Below are 21,178 nucleotides of genomic sequence, written 5' to 3'. Positions count from 1 at the left end.
CTTTTAAATTAATATGTAAATAAACTAGGGATTTCCAGTATAGTAGATTCAGAAGCTGCAATCTCCTGATTATCTACAGAAAGCTCATAAAGCATACAATTTTTAATCCTGTCATATCTCATGCACCATAGCTGCTACAATAAATAATCGGTAAATAATGGGCCAATGTACAGTTGCTAAATGTGCAATTCGTTAGATTGAACATTCAACATTAAAGCCAACATGGGCCAATAAAGATCCTTTATTTGCATTACAACTATACACTCACTGAGCACTTTATTAGGTACACCTACTTATTCATGTGATTATCTAATCAGCCAAACGGGTTGAAGCAGTGCAATGCATAAAAGCATGCAGATATGGGTTAGGAGCTTCAGTTAATTTTCACATCAACCATCAGAATGGGGAAAATGTGATCTAAGTGACCTTGACCATGGAATGATTGTTTGTGCCATCTCAGAAACTGCTGATCTCCTGGGATTTTTATGCACAGCAGTCTCTAGAGTTTGCAGAGAATGCTGTGAAAAACAAAAAGCATCCTGTGAGCAGCAGTTCTGTGGGCAGAAACACCAGACTGGTCAAAGCTGACAGGAAGGTGACAGTAAGGCAAATAACCACACATTAAAACAGTGGTATGCAAAAGAGCGTCTCTGAACACACAACGCATCATAACTCTAAGTGGATAGGCTACAACAGCAGAAGCCTTAATAAGTCTAAAAAACAAGTCTAATGAAGTGCTCACTGAGTATATTTGAATGCTGTTCATTCATTTTTTGAGAAAAAAACAAAAACAAACAAGCATTGTTTGGTAGGACTTTAGGGTGGAATGTAACAGTATATTTTATATACAGTTGGATTTATGGTGGAACCCAAAGCACGAACATGACAAAACCATATTGTTGTCCTAATGGGAAAGTGCAATAAGGTCTGTAATTAGTAATTCCTAAAATGTAATTCAATCAAACACATTCCCTTGGATTCATTTCTGCACCAAACTCGATGAGATGATGGTAGGCAATAAGTTACTTATAAGTGATCTTCGTAAAGCAATTCTGAAGTTATTGAACATGATTGACATTCTCGAACAATAAGTTGCTGAGTACAGGTTAAACCAGTTGGAGTGACCTCACTCAACATCATCATAATCTTCGCTCTCATAGCCAGGTGGCACAACGTCATCATAGGCCTCAGTGGAAACACTGTCGCGATCACGACATGCCTCCTCTTGCACAGGTGCGGCTCTGCTTTGGTAAGGCGGTGGAGCTGCCTTCTCATCTACGTGCACATATTCTGGATTGTCAATGTCTTCATAGCTGGCAGAGGCTGTAACACAGGAAGCCCATGTGACACCACTTCATAAAAGCTGAACTGAAAGTAATCATCCTATTTCTGTTGTATATTTTCATAAGCAGCAGTTTATTAGTCATCTGCATGATTTACGATGACTGCCTTGGAGGTTAGAACACATTTCATGCTATCGTGAACAATGTTCCTAATTAAAGTATGGCATTTGAATCACTGAGGCATTTTCAAAGCAAATAATGTGCGGCACTTACAGGAGCATGATCGGAAGCTTGGATTCCTGGCAGGTAAAGGAGGCAGCTCCTCCTCTAGTTGTTTTGGATGGTACTGGCTGCTTCTAAAGGCAAGAGAGGCAATGGATATTTATACAAAGTTCACACTAAGGTCTGATTAATGTGTTACGGTGATGGGTATGGCAGTTGACAAGTACTGTGAATGACACTATATTTGATGGTATCATTTATTTTTGTCTGAACGTTTAATGGAAATACTAATGGAAAACTGGACTTACTCTGCATAAAATTCACTTCGCTGTGAATTTATTGTGTACTGTTCAGCTGTAAAGACCAAATGGAAAAGCATGTTTCAAGCAATAAACAAATGGAGGAGGTAGTCATGTACACCATCGTTGTATAAAAATGCAAATCCTGAAATGGAGAACTCCGAAAAGGAGATCTCTGCACTATAATGGCATAACAATAGATAATTTCCATTATATTTTTAATTAGGCTATTGAAAGGAATTAAAATAATAGTCCAATTAATTAGTCCAGAACTTATACTAATTCACTGAAAATGTACATAGCGTATAATGGCAGCTGAGTGTTATACTCATACATACCTGTCCTGGTAATACAGTTGTTGATCCAGATGAAGAGGAGGCCAATCAGTATAGAGACAAAGACTATTCCAAGCACTATTAACAGCCAGAAGTATTGGCGCAAAAATTCCATCTGTGTTTTGGAAGACTGAAACATAGAAGAAAATGTGTGAAGAACTACAGTAACCAAAGAAAATGAAAGGGTTTATTGAATGTATCCCAGAGCCACTCCAAGATAAAAAAAAACCTTTAGTATATACACTTACCGAGCACTTTATTAGGAAGATTTTTACTTTATTATACCTACTTATTCATGCGATTATCTAATCAGCCAATTCTGTGACAGCAGTGAAATGCATACAATCATATAGATATGGGTATGTCACGTTTCAGGTCTGTCTTGCCTTGTTTTATGTTTATTCATTTTGTCTTTGTCACGTATTGTCTTATCATGTATTATGTTAGTCTAGGTTCGTCATGTTGTTTAGTTTATTTCTTGTTATGATAAATTGTCTTGTCATGTCTAGTTATGTTTTCGTTACGATTACTAATTACCTTGTTAAACTTGTCATCCATCGCACCTGTTTTCCATTCCCTTGCTGCTCTCTAACTAATTGTCTACACCTGTCTACACCTGCATTTATAGCCCAGTCGCACTTCTGTTCTTTGCGAAATTGTCTGCCTCTTGTCTGTCAAAGCAACTCTTGAGCATTATAACCATTGATTACACGTTAAGATCCAAGCCTGTTTATCGACCACTGTTTATTGATTTCTGTTTCGTTGACCATTGCTTGTTTTTGACCACGTCCTCGCCTACTGTTTTTGTACCTTTGCCTCGCTGTTTGTTTTATGGTTTCGACTTCCGCATCGCCCTCGACTACGACTCTGCCTGCCGTCCGCCTGTACTTCTGCCCCGCTGACAGCTCCCCTGCTACCGGACCTCCCTGCACCTCTACCGACTACGAGTTTGCCTCTTCCCTCGGCACCGTGCTTTCTGATTGTTTATTTTTTTATTGGCTGGATCTACGTGTATGGACTTTGCTTGTTTTGACTACGCTCCTGGGATTCGTCCCGAATAAAGCCCTGACGGGACTTTATTTTACTATTGTTTCTGAGTCGTGCATTTTGGGTCCAACCCCCACGCACCCGTCTCAGAACAATTTTGCCACAATGGACCCTGCTGACTCTACTACCATGTTCCATGCCCTCCAGGAACAAGGAGCCATCGTCCGGCAGCATTCACAAGGAATCTCCAAGCTTCACCTGGAGATTTGTGAACTGTGTGCGGAGATGAAGAGGCTTGCCGTCGCAGTCCTGCCACAACCACGGGAGGAGCCTTCCCACCCACCCGCATCCCCGGCGTTCAACCCCACGGGAACCTGGCAATTCCGGGAGCCCCAACAACCCCCTCCGGAGAGGTTTGGTGGAGAACCTGAGAGGTGCAAGGTGTTCCTAATCCAATGCGACTTCGTGTTCAAGCAACAGCCCCAGACATACAACAGCGACGACCGTCGGATTGGCTATGTGATGGGACTACTCAAGGGGAGGGCGTTGGACTGGGCTACGGCAGTGGGTCCGCCGATTCATTCCCTCCTCGTTACCCAGTCTTTGCCGATGAGATTTGGAAGGTTTTCCAACACGCAACCAGCGACCAGGAGCCATCCCAGAGACTGATTGCTTTGCGTCAGGGACGGAAGACTGCGGCAGACCACTCCATCGACTTCCGCACCCTCGCGGCGGCCACTAGTTGGAACGATACGGCGTTGGCAAATCTCTTCCTGGCCAGTCTGAGTGAGACGCTCCAGGACGAGTTGGCGCGACTGGACCCCTTCACTCAGTTCGACTAACTCGTGCGCACAACTATCAGCCTGGACAACCGTGCCAGACAACGTCGGTCGGAGAGACCGATCCTTCCCGGCAACCCGTACCCCAGGCAGGGGCCAAGTCCTCGACTAGAGGAGCAGCATTCTGAGGGATCCGAACCCATGGACCTGTCCCGGGCCGGTACGAGGATCTCTACCGAGGAACGAGCACGCCGCAGAACCACCGGTTCATGCTTCTACTGTGGGAGGCCGGGTCACACCCAGGCTCGATGCTCCTTCAAGACCAGGCGACCAGTGGAGGTGAGAGCAGTCAACAGACATGAGGGTTCTAACAGAAACAACCATCGTCCCATGCTCACCACTCTGTTATTTCTTCCCGACAGAACAACCCGGGTTAACGCATTGGTGGATTCTGGAGCGAACGCCAATCTCATTGACAAAGTTTTGGTGTCTGAACTGAACATCCCCACCCTCCCTCTACCCCACCCTGAGAATGCGCGATCTCTGGATGGAAGGACTTTCTGCCGCATGACGCACATCACCATTCCCATACAACTGGTCATTTCTGGAAACCATCGGGAGATGATCCAGTTCCGCGTCATCCGGTCCCCCAATGACCAACTCATCTTGGGATTACCCTGGCTCCAGAAACACAACCCCACGATGAACTGGAGTTCTAACCAAGTGCAAACATGGAATCCTAAATGTCATCTGTCCTGCTTGCGTTCCGCTCCACCACCAGCAGAGGGAGTACCAGCGCTACCACAGACTCCCAAGCCCTCCCTGGAGAGGGTTCCCACTCCTTACCATGACCTGGGCACGGTGTTCTCCAAGACTCAAGCTCAGTCACTGCCACCTCATCGACCCTACGACTGCACCATCGAGCTCCTTCCCGGTTCGTCACTCCCCTCAAGTCATCTATACAACGTCTCCAGACCAGAAAGGGAGGCTATGGAGAAATACATCCGTGACTGCCTGGCTAACGGACTAATTCGCCCATCTTCCTCTCACGTCGATGCTGGATTCTTCTTCGTTCAGAAGAAAGATGGCTCCCTACGCCCGTGCATCGACTATAGGGAGTGGTGAGGAACAAGTATCCTCTGCCCTTGATGGACTCCGCGTTCCACCCTCTTCACGAGGCCACCATCTTCACCAAGTTGGATCTCCGCAACGCTTACCACCTGGTCCGTATCCGTGAGGGCGATGAATGGAAGACCGCCTTCAACACCTCTCTCGGACACTTTGAATACCTGGGCATGCCATTCGGCCTCACCAATGCTCCTGCTGTGTTCCAGGCCCTGGTGAATGATGTTCTTCGGGACTTGTTGGGCCGCCATGTGTTCGTCTACCTGGATGACATCTTAATCTACTCGACTAATGCCAAGGATCATGAGAACCACGTCAGGCAAGTGCTACAGAGACTCCTTGAGAACAGATTATTCATGAAGTGCGTCTTCCACTCCGACACAGTTGAGTTCCTTCGGTTCATCCTTGAGAGGGGACGGATCAAACAGAGTTAAGGTAAGGAGCTTGTGATCTAAGTGACTTTGACCATGGAATGATTGTTGGGAGCAGACAGGGTGGTTTGAGTATCTCAGAAACTGCTGATCTCCTGGGATTTTCACACACACTAGTTTTGAAAACAAAACCAGTGAGCAGCAGTTCAGCAGACAGAAATCAGAGGAGAATGGCCAGACTGGTCAAAGCTGACAGGAAGGTGACAGTAACGCAAATAACCACTCATTAACAGTGGTATGCAGAAGAGCATCTCTGAACACACAACGCATCATAACTCTAAGTGGATAGGCTACAGCAAAAGTCTAAAAAATAAGTCTAATAAATACCTAATGAAGTGCTTGGTGAGTGTATGTTTAGTAAAAAAAAACCCCCACTAAATTTGGTGTGTTTATTCAGATATTTGCCATATATTGTGAACCTTTCTAGTACAAAGTCAATATCTGGCAAAACATATGGTGCAGTCTATAACATATGTTGACTCTTGAGCCACTGTGTGAGTGGGGATTTGATCCTCTGTTATAACACATTCTGACCCTCTCTGCAGCCTACCTGTCTGCATAAAGCAAAAGATGTTAAAGACGGTTTGTGATTGTGCACATTCCTTTTTTTAAATATTTAAATGAAAATAAAATATAGAAGCACATCACCCTATGTTTCTCAATTCGTTAATGATAATATGTCATAAATGGATTTCGCAAGAAGTTTTTGGCGGCACATCATTACAGTGGTTTTGTTAGAAGAATAGATGCAATGTAAGTACAATACATGCCGTTATTGCATGGAAAAGTGACATTTACATTTGTGCTTGTGCATGTGGGTGCATGGCTACATTACATTACATTACATTAATGGTATTTGGCAGACGCTCTTATCCAAAGCGATGTACAGTTGATTAGATTAAGCAGGAGACAATCCTCCCCTGGAGCAATGCAGGGTTAAGGGCCTTGCTCATGGGCCCAACGGCTGTGTTTTATGCCTTTCAATATGTGTACTTTGTTTCAGTCATATGAATTACAATGTCTTAAATTAAAACCAGGTCAGGAACGTCTATGCAAAACTGTGAAACAGTAGGTTTCCATACCAGGGAATTATCTTAGGTTACATTTCACCAATCCATTGACACAGTGGGTTAGATTGTTGTACCAGACCTACAGAAATGATCAGCAGTTTGGGCCTGATGTATTCTTTTTTTAAAGATATTTTTTAGGCCTTTTTTCAGCTTTATTGGACAGTATAGTAGAGACAGGAAGAATGGAAGCGAGAGAGAGGGAAAGACATGCGACAAATGTCAGGCGGTCGGATTCGAACCACCGACGTCGCGGCTCGCAAAGAGCATACAGGCTGCGCCACTGAGACACCTGGCCTGATGTATTCTTTGTATTATCTGCCTTTTTAATAGTACCTCTTTGACAGCTTCATTCATCGCTGGGGTGGTAGGGTGTCATGAGAACTGGGCTTGTGGCCAAAAGTTACTGCTGCTCTACTACAGAGCAAGATAGCGGTATTGTTTCCATATACTGTAATATCCTCTTGTATAAATTAAAATTGTGAAAATGTAAGCCATGTAGCTTGCACGGGCGGGGGATCGAACCGGCAGTCGGAGGGTCAATCCCCTGCCCGGGCTGTGCCAAAGTGTCCCTGGGCAAGACACCTAACCTCTGAATGCTCCTGACGAGCTGGTTGGTGCCTTGCATGGCAGCCAATCGCCGTTGGTGAGTGAGTGGGTGAACAAGTAGCATCAATTGTACAGTGCTTTGAATAAAGGTACTATATAAATGGCAACCATTTACCATTTATCATTTTTTGTGAATCAGGGACCTATATATGAATAAACAATGAAATAGAAACTATGAGTAGGTTGCAGAAGTGTGAAACTTTATATATTATATTAGATTTATCTAGCCTGTTGAATGTCCTGAAAACAACAAAAATGAGCTTCCTTTTTAAGCACCAATTAAATAATGCTAAGCTTGGTGCTAATGCTAACACCATTTTTCTTTTTAAATTGTTCGATTCAATTGAAATTGCAATGTTAAATTAAAATGTCCATATATAATGTGGATCACTCCATCCGCCCTGTCAGCAATGGGCATCTGTGGCACAGCTCTGGACTGGATTGAGTCCTACCTCTTTGGTTGCTCCTTCCAGGTTGCCTGGGCTGGTACGCGATCGACACCTCAGCCCCTTGCCACAGGAGTTCCCCAGGGCTCAGTCCTAGGCCCGCTTCTTTTTTCTCTTTACACTCATTCCCTTGGCCCTGTGATCACTGCACATGGGCTATCCTACCACTGCTATGCGGATGATACCCAACTCTTCATCTCGTTCCCACCATCTGATACACAGGTTTCTGCTCGTATCTCTGCTTGCCTGAGTGACATCCAGAGCTGGATGGACAACCACTATCTAAAGCTCAACCCAGGCAAGACTGAAATGATATTCATCCCTGCTAATACCTCTCCCCACCTGGATCTCTCCATTTCCCTCGGGGATACCACACTCACGCCATCACCCAGTGCAAGGAACCTCGGCATGGTGATGGACAGCAGACTGTCCCTTTCCGAGAACGTTGCGGCAGTGACCCGGTCATGCAGGTTCTTCCTATACAACATACGGAGAATCCGCACCTTTCTCACCCCCTACTCGACCCAGCTCCTGGTCCAAGCGATGGTTCTGTCCCGCCTGGACTACTGCAATTCTCTCTTGGCTGGCCTTCCAGCGTCCGCCATCAGACCCCTCCAACTCATCCAGAATGCAGCAGCTCGTCTGGTCTTCAACCTTCCCAAATACTCACACGTCACCCCCTGCTTACTTCCCTCCACTGGCTGCCTGTCATGGCTCGCATCAAATTCAAAACATTGGTGCTAGCCTTCCAAGCAGTTAAGGGGTCTTCCCCAAGCTTACCTACAAAAAATCATCAGACCCTACACCCCTGCCAGACCTCTTCGTTCAGCCTCCACAGGCCGCTTGGCACCTCCCCCTCTCCGAACCTCCACCCCACGCTCACGACTACTGTCTGTTCTGGCTCCATGGTGGTGGAACAAACTCCCCGTTGAGGTCAGAACTGTAGAATCTCTCCCCACCTTCAAGCGCAAACTGAAGACGCACCTCTTCAAGCAGCACCTCTCCCCATCCCTCCCTACCTCCCTGTGAACCTTAATTGTTGTCTTTGTGATTCACGTAGTGTTTCGGTATTTTTAGTTGGCTAGGTAAGCAGTATTTGGATAGTTAAGTTTGGTCACTTTTGCTTTGTTGTTTGTTTGTTTATTTGTTGATTTAAAAAAAAAAAGGTCCTTATGGGTATGCACTTTGTTGTACGTCACTCTGGATAAGAGCGTCTGCCAAATGCCAATAATGTAATGTAAAAATCACTGCAATATAATAGTCAATTACAGATAATATGTATTTTTTTAAAGAATGGTTAGTAATGTCACAGATGACATTTAGTTTGCAGCTGGACTGGGTCAAAATGGCTTATGGTTGTTGAATGAAACAATTATTTTCAGTATATTGATTTGTAACATTTTTTTTTATTTTGAGCATCTTTGAGAGAGACTGGCAACGGTGTGTGCAGATGCCAGCAACAAGCATAGGAGAATAAACTAGAACATGACACCACTGTATTTTGAATAAAAATTGGTTGTTCGATTTTATATTAGTCACAATAATTCATCCTATGAATCTTCGACATCTTCGTCACTAGGCCAATTTCAATGAATGCATTTTGAGCTATTGATTTCATGTGCGAAAAAGCAATGAGCTGGGCATTGTAGTCTAAATAATTTTAGTCATGTTGGCTGCAGCCTAACTTATGGCACTTTCACACTTGCCTTCTTTAGTCCTTTTGAATCAAACCCTGGTGCGTTCCCCCCCGGTGTGGTTCTTTTGGGTAGGTGTGTGAATACAGCAATCGAGCCCTGGTGCAGACCAAAACAACCATACCAAGACAGACCCTGCTGAGACGGTGGTCTCGGTCCGGTTACAAACAAACTCTCGAGTGGATCATATGTGGTGAGAACATGATCTGACCAAGATAAAAATATACCAAAATTTAATAATAATAATAATAATATTAATAATAATAATAATAATAATAATAATAATACAAATAATAATAATAATAATAATAGTACTTAAACAACCTTGTTGTAAATGATTTTAAAATAAACCGTGGCTGGCTTTAAAATGTGAAATGAATGTATTATAAAGTGCTCCAATACATAGATTTTGCAAAATGGTGAAATAAAACTAATCTAACTTAAGTGAGCAAAGGTTGAACAAAACTCAAAAACAAGCAATTAAAGTAATCTGCTTACACATACAGCTAATTCTGTAAAGACCTCTTGAAAAATAAAAAAAGGCCCCCCGGGGCCTGCATGCATTCAACCTTTACATCAATCTCTTAAAACAGACCTTTTTTTTGCATGACCATGCTTTATCGAGCACTTGCACAACATCCTCCCCAGCTGCACAAATTTTTCTGGACACACAAAAAATGTGCCACATCCTGCTGCATAATACGTCTGTGTTTTTAAGGATAAGCGTTGCCATCGAAGGATTAGGCCTACATCAAATAATACCATCCGCAAATGTGAAAAGTAAATGAATGTTTCAACCAAATAGGCTACTTGGAAATCAAGATAGATTCTTCTTTTTCAGAATTAGCCATTCGGTCGGTATGATTAATATTAAACTCGATAATATATAGTGAACTTCAATGTCTTTCTCCTCACCTAGAAAGCCCTACATGGTTTTGCCCCCTACATATTTCTCACAGATTATATTGTCAAGATTATTATCCAGATCTCAGCACTCCAACACACCAGGAATGAAGTACTATTTGTAGTGAGCATTGAAATATCAGCACTTTCTAAATACTTTGACCCATAATCAAATTTATTTTAATCTATGACACAATTGGTTTCCTGTTCTTAAACAACTATTCACATCAGTATCGTTATATTATTGTATTTTTCCCAATATATGTATTTGTTTCATATTTTCATGTATATTTAGAGATACAATTATGTGGATAACTTTGTGTCTGAGAGAAGTGCTTAACAAATATGTTAATGTGGATGTTAAGGATGTTTCAAATGAACTTATTTGCTTAATTAGGAGGTGTTAAAAGCAAGGTGCAATAACAAATTTGTACATGTTATGTACAATTCATTTATAAGAATAAGAATACAGTGAAATGTTGTATCGACTAAAATTTTCGTATCGCGTAAAATAAGAGTACTGTACACTATCACACAGAACTAAGCATTTTATCATGTGGCCAGTCGTCAGTTATTCAACTATAAAACAATATTTTGCAACGTAACAGTGCAAGTTTCTTACCATTTAACAAGTATGCACCATACCTTTAGATGAACATCACCATTGGATTGCCTTATTAGATCGGCCCCCAAGACCTCAAAGTGCAGTTGCGAGTGGTTTAAGAGTCCAAAGAGAGATGCAGATGGAATGCTGTTTCAGGTTTCATTATGCGCAAAACCTCTAAAAGAGCTCATTGCTTCAGCCGACTCATTTCCTTCCAGCCCTATTTAAAGAACTCCAGCTGCCAACCCTCCCTGACTTGGTCACTGTCTTCATTGGTTCTGCTATCTCTGTGGAGTTAACATTGGTTTTCTGTCTGTACTGAATTAGTGGGGTTGCTGTTCACAGAGGAGGGGGAGGGATAAACAGTGTTCGAGGGTGTTCGTTGCTGCAATTCCTCTCTTGACCATTAGAAGTCCAGAATTACCTATTGTACCTTTAAGAATTGCAGAGATTGGCTTTATCTTTGGGTCACCAACTCTCAAAAGAGAACCATAAAATAATTTTGCAGCAGAACAATGACTCCAAACATACATCAAAATCCACACAGAAATGGTTAAATAAAAACATCATCCATGTTCTGCAATGGCCATCTCAGTCTCCAGACTTAAATCCCAAACCCAACGATGTAATTGATTCAGGAAAGTTCTGCATGGAGGAATGGTAAAAAATCTATCCAAATGTGATCTCTAAACGTATCATATATGATAGGAAAAGACTCATGACTGTCATCTTTGCCAGGGCTGCTTGCACAAAGTATTAAACCAGGGGTGCCAATAATTGTTTTTTGCAGAAATATTTTTATTTATTTAAAAAATGTAAGACTTTTGTTGATTCCATTGAATCAATTAATTAATTAATTAATTAAGCACAGTACTTTACTTATGTTGGAAAATAAAGCTTATGTCAATAATTCACGGCACTTTTTGTCCATATTTATTAAGGGTGCCAATAATTCTGGAGCCCACTGAATATACATACATACATACTACTACTACAATTTTTATTTTTCATTTTTTACAAATAATGATTCTGTGATTGTTGTCATTTATAATGTATTGTTGTTATTGTACTGTCTTGGCAGCGTACCGTATGTTGGTCTGATCGTCGTTCAACTCTAAGCGCACATGCGCAGTGAGGACTGGTTCTCCAATGACGTTGGTATCTGTTTCTCCCTGCTGCAGCTCCTTTTCCTTGGACACTCCTAGCGTTCTTCCACTGAGCCGGTTATTGCAACCCACCCCCGGGAAACCATGGCCGAGCAGGCCTCGGGATCCGCCCTGCCGCCTCAGCATGACGGTAATGACTCCTCTGTTTTCAGAGGTTTCCGTTTGTACGCCTTGAGCATGTAATTGAAGGCCAGCGGCCTGTGCAGCCACGGGCTCACCCTGCTACTGTCGCCCGGCCTACAGCTCTTCAACCGTCGCGCTCTATAGAGGTTAGCTAGCAAGCTAACTTCAGCGGCTTCATTTTTGCTAATCGCAAAAGATGCATTTGGGCATATTGTATGTAAAAAGGCAATTTAGGAGTAAAATTAGTTGCATAGGCCGCTGCTGTGATGGAGAGTTTATCCGCTCTGCAAAACATCAACAAACAGAATTGCATGCTATGGCCATCAAGCTAAGGGCTTGCGAGACATGCATAGCCGGCGCTGAGCTGTCATTGTTGGACAGTCGTACTTTGACAGCAGGCTGTGTGGTAGACAATGCAAGCAGCTCTAAACTAACGTTAGATGTGTATATAGCTATCAGCTTTGTGTTTTCAACGAATTTGCTCGCTACTGATGCTGGTTTCGACGCATACACGTTCACCAAGCCAACTCGCTAGGCAACGTTAGCTATAGGCATCATAGCTAGGATAGCAAAAGACTTGCTATAATTTGTTACATTTTACATGGTAGCAAGATAACTAGCTTCTTGGATGCATGCCAGATAATCCCAATAGGGCAATATGCTAGCAGGGGTAGCTAACGATAAACTTTAGCTGAAAGTAGTTGCTAATGCAACTTGTAATACAATACGCCGAGTAAAAGAGGCGCTCGAATTGGGTAGCTAATTGGCTAGCCGTAGGTCGTTTTTATTGTTGAAACTCCTGTCAAATCTGATGGGAGGACGACCAAAGCATTGTTTATTGAAAACCTATCGTTGCTACTGCTGAAACACAATATATTCAGCCTGTTCGTTTTATGTGTGCATTTGGTCCTGTCAGTCTCAACGGATCAAACTATTGTCACATTAATTCTTTTAACGTTAAATAACCAGATACATTTAAAAGACGTAGTTGTAGTATATCATTAGTGAGGTTGATACGTAGTTAAATAGCTATTAGCTATAATAGTTAGCAAAGTTCAGGGTTGTCACTAACATCAGGCCGACCCAGATTATCATGCCATTCTTATAAAATAAACAGAACATATCTCACACGTCATCATTTGGTAGCTAATTACTATCATATATCGTAGTTCATATTTTGTTGCCTTAGCTGCTGAAATAACAAATAATGATGGCGCTTCCATTTAACTGCTGGTTAATGTTACTCTTCTCGTTATTTTTAAAGCTATGTTGTGCATACATCAGACTGTTTAGCCCTTGATTAAATGTAATTTTAATCATTTATAGAATACTAAACTTTATCTTTCTGACATTGAACAATTAATGAAAATAATCATGATTGTTTAATGTTATCAAGCCTCGTCCTGGAGACTGTTGAATAGTTAGGTTGAATAGTTTATAGAACTATGTTCTAATACAATTTTAGCAAATCTGTAAAGAATTTCTTTGCATTTATGCCACTTAATGAAATTAGTCATAAAAACTGATATGCAACTGTTAAGGATAATTATGCTAGTTGTCATGCTGTTTATATCATAATAAATTTAACAACTTGGATATACAGTGCCCTCCATAATGTTTGGGACCCATTACATTTATATTTGATTTGCCACAATTTTAGATTTTGGGGTCACACAATTGACATGTGGTTAAAGTGCACACATTTTGGTTTCACCATGTAGAAATTACAGCTGTGTTTATACATAGTCCCCCCATTTCAGGGCACATGGACACATGGCTTCACAGGTGTTGGTATTTGCTTAGATGTGTTTAATTGCCTCCTTAATGCAGGTATAAGTGAGCTCTCATCACATAGTCTTTCCTCTAGTCTTTTGATCGGCTTTGGAAACTACTGTATTGCTGGTTATCAACATGAGGACCAAAGTTATGCCAATGGAAGTCAAGGAAGCCATGATGTGACTGAGAAACAAGATTAAAACAGTTAGAGACATCGGCCAAACTTTAGGCTTACCAAAATCAACTGTGTGGAACATAATTAAGCAGAAAGAGCACTGGTGAGCTTACTAATAGCAAAGGGATTGGCAGGCCAAGAAGACCTCCATAGCTAATGACAGAAGTATTCTTTCCGTAATAAATAAAAAACAAAAACACCGGTCAGACAGATCAGAAACACTCTTCAGGAGTCAGCTGTGGATTTGTCAATGACCACTGTCTGCAGAAGACTTCATCAACAGAGGCTACACTGCAAGATGCAAACCACTGATTAGCCACAAAAACAGGATGGCCAGGTTAAAACAGGTTATAGTTTGCCAAGAAGTACTTAAAAGAGCAACCTCTGTTCTGGAAAAAGGTCTTGTGGACAGATGAGAAGATGATGAACTTATACCAGAATGATGGCAAGGGCAAAGTATGGAGGAGAGAAGGAACTGCCCATGATTCCAAGCAGACCACCTCATCTGTGAAACAGGGTGGTGGGGATGTTATGGCCTGGGCATGTATGGCTGTAAGGTACTGGCTCAAAATCTTCATTGATGATATAACTGCTGATGGTAGTAGCAAAATGAATTGTGAAACAAGCATGAGCTAAAGATGGCTGCAACACAGGTCTGGCAGAGCATCACCTGAGAAGACACCCAGCAGCTGGCGATGTCCATGAATCACAGACTTCAAGCGGTCATTGCATGCAAAGGATATGCAACACAATACTAAACATGACTACTTTCATTTACATAACATTGCTGTGTCCCAGACATTAAGGTGCCTTGAAATGGGGGGGACTATGTATAAACACTGCTGTAATTTCTACTCTGTGAAACCAAAATGTATAAAAATGCCCTTTATTAAAATCTGACAATGTGCACTTTAACCATGACAACCTTTCTTTATTAAAATTGTGGACAACAGACGCAAATAAATTAATGACGGGTTTTTGTTCCAAACATTATGGTGGGCACTGTTTAAGGTTCTTTGAGACTGCTGGGCCAGATGTCCTCAAGAACCCATAGGCCAATAATGTAAATATATTCTACAATAACTTTTTAACTATAGCAAGCACTTCAACAACAATTGTATATATCAGTGGAAGATTAAATGCATGTTAGACAAAGATTAAGCTCCCACAGTCTTGTGGATATTTATGAAGATTTTTCTCCAACACTGCATTTGCTTAATCCAGGGTAGCCTCTTGAGAGCACGTATTAGCTACCAACTAAGTTTACAGTTTGGTCCTTAATGATGCTGTTCCAATGCAGTGGAGTTTGTATTCGGGATCTTAGCAAGGATTTTAACCGATATACTTTTCTGGCGAGCCAAGTAACTTTTCCATTGCATAAATCTGCTCCATGTTTAATATTATTAATAGATAAGGCATGCACTTCTATTTATATCTATATTGTTTGTCACCATCTTTGAGTGTACTGTTGCGTGGCGCATGCAGTTTCATGTTAAGAAATGTCTTTCGCTACAGTGTGCTGCTTGGGCAGCTAATTTGCGGGGATAGTTTAGAATGTGGAAATATAGGACTACATAATCTAATCCTTTTAAGACCGATAAGTGGCAAACAAACACAGATCAATTGTAGTGACAGTACAATAGGCATTGTGTGTTAATATTAATGTACACAGCATAGAAAAGAAAAGAAAAGGAGAATCTGTTCAAACTATGCGACCAATGAAACGGTTTACTCCATAAATGCTAAATAGCTCAGTAGTGCTGTTGCTACAAAGCCGTACTCCACAGTCCACACTGCATAGCCTGCCAGGATCGAAAATGAAATGTTTGGATTCTTTGTAGACTGTACTGCATGTTCCTCCTTTGTATGTGTACCAGAGTTATTATCATTCCTAGGAAACATTTGAGGACTATTAAAACATCAGAGGAAAGCAGGCTAATTTTAAACAAGCGTATTTCATGCATTTTTGTATTAATGTTTAGGCTATTTATGTTAGCTTCAATCTTTAGATTTGATATCACATTTTCCAGTTCTCCAAATCTTTCCATGCAATGTTATGAACATGGAGTTATGATCTCTTTTGGAATATGGATTTTTTTTTTGTCCCAGACCAGACAAAACTGATACCGTACCGACTTGCTTTTTTTGGCTAAGAAAGTAAATGGTTAACACTGAGAGAGCCAATGAGCAACACTTGGTAGAATTTATACGACTGCCACTCTTAGCTGATGTCAGTGTAGCTAAAATAGGATATTTTCACTGTTGTCAAGGCAAATTGAGCGATGGACACAGATGGACAGCCTGATGGGTACTTGCGTAACCTACTCTCAAACTTTTGGTGATAGTGTTAATGAGATCAGAGTGTTTCTGAAGCCAGGTAAGACTACATTGGCTTGGGTGTTTGTGTAATTTAGGTTGATAACGGTTAGAGCAGATGGGCTAGGTTTTCTTTTCTAATGGCTGCAGAAAGCATTGGACGATTGGCTGGGGTCTGAAAATTCAAGGTTTATTGTGACTGAATATGGTGAGGAAACATTCATGGCCTCTCATGGCCGGCTTCACTTAACAGGATCACACAAGCTGGATACTTAACTCATTAACCAATTAAATCTATAAGTACAGATACAAAGATAGATGTTTGTATCAATTCAAAGATAATATAATAGCCTTTATTCCTCAGTATGCTAAATTGCTCATAAAGGGTGAAGTTCATTGGGTTGAATGGGTGTTGATAGGTAGGGATGCGATGGTGACCTGCTTTTGCCTTGGCATTGTAATGAAATGAAGTTGGGCTTACTCATGAATAAGCTGAATGATTGAAAGTGTGTCCCAATGCGCTGAGCACTCACCGTTGGCAGATCAATATCCATTAGTCGTCTTTGCTATATTATCCTTTGAGTGCTACCGATTTTATGCTGTAAAGGAGCATAAGAAATTGTATTTTCAGTAGACCGATTTTTCATCCATAAGTTTTTTTGGGGTTTTTTTTGGCTCGTTTGTTCTAGCTTTTTGTTTTCGGTATGTTCACAAATGCATAGGGTCGTGGGAATTCTCTGGGAATGTTCTGCGATTAGTAGTGTGGTATGTGTACAAGCACAATGTGTGTGCGTGAGTGAATGTGTGTATGTGGGTGTGTATGCTTCTGTAGTGTTGCTGGTGTCGGTATTGATCTAGCAATGTCTTTGTGAAATCTTTTGTGAAGAACCGTATCTGGAATGTCCCTTTTAAGGGGGGCGAAGGACTAGATTTGCTTGTGTTGTAGAGGAACTGAGTTTCTGTTTTTTTTTTTTTTTTTCAGGTTTCAGGTTTTTTTCAGTGATCAGTCCTGATCGGAAAATCCCATACCATTTCCATTTTATTTCTTTTTCAAGTCTATAGAGTCTTCCTTGTGGGACCTGTTGTATTTTGTAGCCTACATAACCTTTATGTCTAATGCATAAAGATCCTGTGTTTCCAAAAGGTTCAGGTAGAAACCCTCTGTGGTGTTCCATATTACCAGCAGTACCCGAGAAAAAAAACCCCATACAGGCCTAAATGGATTCATTGTAATCCTTGCCATTTTCCACAATTCTAAGATAAGGCATGACAACACATTGCTGCTGATTGTTATGATATGATATGATATATGTGACATGATCTGTTACTGAGTTTGGGCATGTAGAATAGAAGTGTGACCTCTTGGTTTCTGCTGTCATATATACCAGTGCGGATACCGAGAGATTTTTTTACATACATGATGTAAGTGCTATCCATACATTTTACGCAAATATATTGATGTATTGCTAGTGGAGTGGTGTGGGTGAAAAACTGTGCTCTTTCTTCTTTTATATAATGGACAATGTCAGTGATTACTACTTTTTGTTTTTTGGAAGGTGTCGTGCAACAACATAAGTTATTTATTTCATTTCTTTGAGCAGAAATAAGGACGGCAGCAAAGAGGGGGATGTAGCTTTTCCTGCTCATCAAAACCATAACCTCTGTTGTTTTGTTTAATGTATGAGAACCAACCAGACTTGTATTCATATGAGTTTTTAAACATTAACTCCTGTCAGGGGGACCTTATTACCAGCATTTGTCAAACTCAGTCATTTGAAAGAAATTATATGTGGCTAATTTGGTTTCATTATTTGTCTAGCCCTGGTTTTGAAATAAATGAATGAATGAACATGTATTTAATCCAAAACTGCACTCCAAAACTACACAAACTTGGGCAAAACACAAAGTCACTGGCACATAAAAACAGGCAAAGCACACTGGTTGAAGTAAAACAAATTAAGTGGTTGGCTAGCACCTTTGGAAAGGTATTGAGACCAATAAGAGACTCTAGTATTGCCCGATAATAGCAGAAAAGGAACTTGTTTCGGCCTGATGATTATGGCCAATGCATGTGCATCTAATTTATTCATTCTTATGCTCAAACGTTCAATTGAAACCTTTTTTTTTTCATATTTATTTTTAACGAATGAGCAAAGCTATACAGAGTAAATCTCTCTAGACCAGTGGCCGGCACTTAACCCTGGTCCTGGATTTACCACTGTGTATGCTGGTTTTTGTTCATTGCAATTACTGAAGCATCAAGAGCTGTTAATTGTTTATAATTAGGGACTCCTAAGGTCTAATGTGGGAACAAATTCATATTCTATATTAATTTAAGGACATTCAGCCAGTTTTTTGACCACTGCTTTCACTTTCTGTTGTAAACAATTGATTTTTAGAGAGGTTGCGTTTTGTAATAATTCATTAATTAATAGACCTACAGCTGAAATCAGTGAAGTCTTAAATTCTGAATGTGTACACCTGAGCCTAAACCATGTGTGGAAAATGAGTTCAAGGTCAAAGCAAATGGTAAATCAAAGCCAAACCTACAGTATGTGAACGTGTTTCAGGATCACTCATTCAGTCACGTGAATTAAACACAAGATGAGCCAGAACAGAAACTAGCATAGAGAGGGGTACTCCAGGACCAGGTTTGAGGAACAACGGCTCTACGGCTCTGTCTGCTTAATAATAGTTAGGAATAGGAAGCATGTTGAAATCATTTGTTATACAGTCTTCATAAGTTGACATTGGGTACCCAGTCAACCAGTGGGAGTTGCTAGTGAGCGTTGAGATGCCCGAATCCTGGCGCACTGAGACCTCCCCATCACCGGGTGACGCTAGAGCAAAATTGGGCATCGCCCTGTCGATACTGGCAGTAAAATGGCAGTACTTTTTATACATGGTCTTGGGGACCAAAAGTAATTGGACACTTGGCTTCTCAGCTATTCCTGATTAGTCACATGTACCTAATTGCTTCCTTAGTGCAGGTATAAGAAAGCTGTCAGTATCTAGGCTTCAATCTTTGTCTTCTGGTACTGGCATGCCAGTGATAGTCAAGGAATTCAAGGTTACTGTACAGTAGCCATTACGGTAATATAGTACCACTGTATATTTCACGTATGTTAAATTACATTTTAACATTTCACATTATTGTTATGACTTAATTCATGGACCTTTGAAGGAAAATGTAAGGAATATTATGATATATCTGAAAAGCACACCCTGGGTATCCAGTTGGGGAATAAACGATACACAAAAATTCTTAATTTCACATTATTTATTTATTTATAAAAAACAAATAAAATAAAAAAATTCTGTACAGCAGAAAAACTTGCAAAATGCTTTTAATTTACGGGGAAGGTACATGACTGGGGAAGGTTTGATCCCTGGTGTAGCCACAATAAGATCCACACAGCCGTTGGGCCCTTGAACAAGGCCCTTAACCCTGCATTGCTCCAGGGGAGGATTGTCTCCTGCTTAGTCTAAATTACTTTAAGTTGCTTTGGATAAAAGCGTCAGCCAAATGACATATAATTCACGATGATACCCAGTGTCCAGGTTTTGCAATACCCCTGATTGCACATGGGTAGAGTGGAAACAATAAGAGTGCTATTTTTGTCACACAGTGCTGCAAGTGAGGGAACTGGAGAGGTGTTCACACGCTGTTTACCTTCATTTTGAGGAACTTGAGAAATGGGGGTTTCCATTGAGGGGGAACCTGCACTGCAGATGACGCCGCTTCAGGAATTACAGCAACAAACACCAACAAACGTACCTTTAAGCAAGCATCGATTTTACACAGTCATTTCTGTTTCCACAGTGTTTCACTGTTAAAGGCCTCTTGTCTGCCCTCACCAAAATATTTTGTGATATTATTATTATAACAAAATATTATTTTATTAGATCTACACATTGACTGACAATTTATTTTTGCCTTTGATTCTTTGATATAAGCTACTTCCCTGACAAAAGGCTAGATGTAAAATCCCAGTTACAAATTCAGTGGTGTGGCTGGCAACAGGCGCTGCATAGAGCTATGTGCAGTTTCTGCCCTTGTGACTGGTGTTAAAGCGTGCCTAACAGTTCCATTCAACTACGCTGGCATCCTTTGAATTTCAAATTAGCATTCCGCTAATCTGCAGATTACGAAGCTCTTGATTTATGTGATCTGAAGATGAGGTCTCCGGGGGTACGTCGGAATTATTGATAATGTTTTCAGGTGCAGTCAGCCAAAGGAAGAAAAACAGTGTCGACAACATCTAATAAATCTGTGCCTTCGTTGATTTATTAATCAACCCCAAAAGGCTTCTGTTCTGAAGTAAACAAGACGTCAGTACTTGCCGTCCGCCCTTCTGTTTGTCCTCACAAAGTCGTTCATTATTCAGACTTCTTTGCATCTTCCCTCGGCAGATTTTCCTACAGATGGTCGCTTAGGCCAAGGGACAAATGGTGGTCTGTAATGTTTATGGCCGGCAGTGGTCTGTCCTGGTGGTTGTGGGACGGTTGATTTGTAGCGGAGGGGCACTTTTTGACTTGGCCTCTTCCCTCTCCAGCAGGGGGACTGCAACAGCCCTTGTCTATGTCTGACCAGGAGCGAGCTGACTTCACAAAGTTCAAGCAACAGATGGAGATGGAGTTTAACCAAAAGCGGGCTAAATTCAAGGAGCTCTATATGTCAAAAGAAGGTGAGGGCTGGTCTTCAAACTCTTCATCACCCCTGTTGTCTGCCACCATACTCATAAAACGCCAACTGAAAGGTTGGCTACTTACTGTCCTCCCTCTATATTTAGCTTTCCCACATGAATAATCTTCTGACAGGCAGGCATTTCTATTTC

At 41.3% G+C, this 21,178-nt stretch overlaps 1 protein-coding gene across 2 annotated transcripts in view; it reads left to right on the top strand.

Moving 5' to 3' along the window:
• Nucleotides 1-11,928: 11,928 nt before the first annotated feature.
• Nucleotides 11,929-21,178, top strand: part of rabep1 (rabaptin, RAB GTPase binding effector protein 1) — a 28,518-nt gene continuing 19,268 nt past the window's right edge. For both annotated transcript variants that reach the window (XM_061248672.1, XM_061248673.1), the window contains exons 1-2: nucleotides 11,929-12,080; nucleotides 20,897-21,028. In XM_061248672.1, the coding sequence (XP_061104656.1) occupies nucleotides 12,035-12,080; nucleotides 20,897-21,028 (178 nt within the window). In that variant the 5' untranslated portion in view covers nucleotides 11,929-12,034. The remainder of the gene's footprint in view (nucleotides 12,081-20,896; nucleotides 21,029-21,178) is intronic.

The sequence above is a fragment of the Conger conger genome, chromosome 7, assembly GCF_963514075.1.
Source record: "Conger conger chromosome 7, fConCon1.1, whole genome shotgun sequence".
In the NCBI taxonomy this organism is placed as follows: domain Eukaryota; kingdom Metazoa; phylum Chordata; class Actinopteri; order Anguilliformes; family Congridae; genus Conger; species Conger conger.
This window is presented reverse-complemented; position numbering and strand designations above follow the sequence as displayed.